At 33.9% G+C, this 3,720-nt stretch overlaps 1 protein-coding gene across 1 annotated transcript in view; it reads right to left on the minus strand.

Moving 5' to 3' along the window:
* Positions 1-3,153, minus strand: part of LOC122247396 (uncharacterized) — a 3,493-nt gene extending 340 nt beyond the window's left edge. Inside the window, exons 1-3 of the mRNA XM_043006625.2 lie at positions 2,929-3,153; positions 529-722; positions 1-358 (exon numbers count right to left, since the gene is read on the minus strand). The exon at positions 1-358 is cut by the window's left edge and continues 340 nt beyond it. Of these exons, the coding sequence (XP_042862559.1) occupies positions 1-358; positions 529-722; positions 2,929-3,109 (733 nt within the window). The 5' untranslated portion in view covers positions 3,110-3,153. The remainder of the gene's footprint in view (positions 359-528; positions 723-2,928) is intronic.
* Between the last annotated feature and the right edge of the window lie 567 nt (positions 3,154-3,720).

Raw genomic sequence — 3,720 nt, forward strand, 5'->3', positions numbered from 1 at the left:
CCTCGGTGGCCATATCATATCGGAACGGCTTGCCATGCACCCGACTCTGTGAGGCCCAAGCTGCCTTCATGCAATTGATAGACTCCATTAGATTCTCCTCCATTTCCTCCCTGGCCATCCTTTTTCTCTTCATCCTTTTGGCCTCTGGTTGGGTCTCCGGCAGGTCGGGTAAGGGCGAAGGAGTCGAGGAAGTTGAAGCTTTGACGAATGTTGGTGGCCCGACTTCTTCCGGGAGGTCGGGCAAAGGTGAAGGGGACGACGTTGATGTTGATGGGGATGGCGAAGCCCTGACGTCGTTGCCTGCCATGTCCTTCTCCAGTAAGCCTTCATATACAACTATTGTATCACCTGGAGTTTCCTGAAATATATATAAACATATATATATATATATAAATATGAACTACAAATAACATTTACAGATATTTAAAAAATATAATGTTTAAAAGGTAAAGAAATTGAAATACTATTGGTAGTAAAAACAGCAGCTAGTAACAACTTCAAATTGAAAACATATCCAATATAACTTACCATCATGTCATCTGAGTGCAGGTAACTTGACTGAGTATGACCATTATCATAAATTGGTTGCATGAATAAACATGCATTGAAAAATTCCCATTTGGATGGTGCTTGGCCTCCAGATCCATTTGGCGTATTCTTTATTTTCCTCAACAATTTCTGAAAATGCCCTCGGAGATACTGGAATCTCTGGACAACATCATCTGAAATAAGAGAAAAAAATCAATAAAGAAATACTCATCAATATAATGGAATACAAAACATGGTATCTAGTGATAACTTATTCAGTTCAGTTCACAGATATAAAAGAAAGTGTAAAGTATATTCATAATATTCTACATAAAAGCTATGAATACAAAATGATAATACCTTTTCAGTATCACATCTTTTATCATAACATGATTCTGATGATGAAATATCAAACTGATAAATACATATGTTGCAATCTGGTATTATCTGTTTTCATTCATATCTCTTCTACATTTTTGAAGATGAACTCTGTTTAAAATTGCTTTTATCAATACAGGTGTATAACAGTGATAAATTACAAATACACTATTTCAGTTAATTTTGCACTGTCTAATTCTATGTTATACGTTAAAATTCTAATTTTCATCTATATTCTCTTTTATTCAAATATTACACATTTTTCCCATCAAGTCACATACCAGCCCAAAAATTCTACACATATGATACTGACTGTCAGATAATAACATCTCTCACTATTGTCACACTTACTTCTCATTTGGTAAGTGTATGTTGGTCAAGTAAGGACACTAATTTGAATTTGAATTAATCCTTTGACACAAAAGCATATCTCCAGACACATGGTTAACAAACCCCATTTGCTCAGCTTAACATTAACTTTAACCTGTTGAAATATAAATTTGGACAAATTTCGTATCAATAAAGTTTTAAGTGTCTCATTCTCAAGGTAGAATGTTGTCTAATGCTTCACAAATGTATCAATCTATGACAATAAAATGTGCATTTTGCTTCTCCAGGCAAAGTTTATGAAGGTGAAAATCCTAAGAAGGGGTTTTCTGCCATTTATCTCATTGAATATTCAATCTCTAATCATTTCATGCCATTCCCAGGTATCAAGATTGAGACTGTATATTCTTTGGGGTACACAGGCAAGTTGCTGTTCCAAATATTTTTCATATATTTATTTGCTAGACTTGAAACAGTATAGCTCTTGTAACAAAGCATGCAAACAGTTAGGAACTATCAACAAGAATACATCTAATAATTTATATGCCAGTCAGGAAAAAATGAAAAACAATCTTAAACAAATAAGAATAGGGTCACACAAATATACAAAAATATATATATATACACATATATAAAAAAAATCAATAAATATAAAACACTAATGATTTATTGTCAAATAAGGACCTAGTCCAACCTCTATATTGTTGAAAATCATATCTGGTGGAGAGTTGTTGGCCTTTGCTGAAGTGAGAAGCACAGAGGCGATGGCAATTGCTTGGTGCAGGTTCTTTTCTGGACAATTATTGTCTAACTATATTACCAACTCTTGGTTCATTTGAGTCTTAAAGTTTAGTGCCATATGATTCAAGACTGTATCACTGGCAATACAGCTTACATATTCATGAAACACCCTGTAAAATTAGTGTCAAGTTAGGAGCTGGCCCGGGATCTAGCCAAATGTATATCGTAAAAGGCCGTTAGCTTTTGCAGCTGCACAACATTAATGCTCATCCAGCAATCTTCTCTGATATATATTCTGGCAAGATAGAGCTTAAACTCATTCTGTAGATGTAGTAAATCCCTAGAAAGGTCTCGAACTCTCTTTTGCTAAAGTATATATATGTGATGAAGGTTTGTAGACCTCCTTCTAGAGGCATGGAAGCTGCGGCTATAGCTTGACACTACAGCCCTCTGAATTACCACTATCTCTACAGTTGGACTCTGCAAACTAAATCTACTATCACTTGAGTGTATTCTTAAAATGTAATATATCAATATGACATCTTCCTCAGTACTGGTAATAAGCAACTTTTCTAAAATATGGCCTCTGCTACATGCCTTGTAGTATTCCCTGCATTTGGTAAAAAACAAATATATAAATGATAAGTACCCATTTGATAATATCCAAAAATGCACATGGATTGGGAACCTTAGAATGGGTAAATATTCATAAGTGCCTTTAACATAGAAAGTAATAATTACCAACAAAAAAAAAATGGGTTTCTCTTAGTCACATTAAAATACATAAATAATATCAAAGTTATATGTAAAAACCTACGGCTAGATCATTAACAGACACAATTTGAACAAATAACCTCCACGAAATCCAAGTTAAACCATCATCCAACAATTAAAGTTCAAAATGAATTAATAAATTAATCCGTATTGACATAAATATAAAGACAAGAAACTCACCTGTAGTTAGTGTGTGCAGGTGCTTGTTCTCGCTCTTCAACTCCATGCATATCTGGTCAAAGCAGCTCCGTTTTAAATTCTTTTTGTTAAAGAAGCGATGATTTGTATCCCACAAGACCTCTCGGTGCTTTATTTTCTCGAGCAGAGCCTTTGTAACGCCAGGACTCCAGACAATAGACATTTCGTCAGCTTTTGTTTTGTTTTTGTTTTTTCGTCTGTCTGAATCGCGTTTGTTTTGGTTCGAGGGTCAAATGAGCATCCCGGACTAGCCTTTATTATCAGAAGATATCATCAATCATAAAATCTTAAACTAAATCACAAATGTAGATATACTTTTAGGAGTATCTTAAGCCCTATGTAAAACACCTAAGAGAATTTATTAAGCTGGAATGTCTTGGCCTAATATAGTTACACCTCTTTATGACTTGTGTTCGATTAATGAATGAGAAGTATGGCGGGGCTGATGACTAAGGGACGTGACACTTATCGCCTGTGGATTTGTTTGTTTAATTGGCAGGCCAGGTAACATGGTCTGTTCACATCCTTGGCTCTCTAATTCACATGATGTTTTTCAATTATTGCCCATAGTAGTATTAGTAGTGAATTGTTATCACTGTTATTATCGTCATCATCATCATCATTATTATCATGATTATTATTATCAATATTATTATATTATTATTATCATTATTATCTTTAACATCATTATTATTATCATGATTAGCATTATTATCATCATTATCATTATTATTATCATTATTATATAATTATCATCATTATTTTTGTGATCAT

This window comes from Penaeus japonicus, unplaced genomic scaffold (genome assembly GCF_977035675.1).
Source record: "Penaeus japonicus unplaced genomic scaffold, GWHDUDI00000001_assembly GWHDUDI00000021, whole genome shotgun sequence".
Lineage (NCBI taxonomy): Eukaryota > Metazoa > Arthropoda > Malacostraca > Decapoda > Penaeidae > Penaeus > Penaeus japonicus.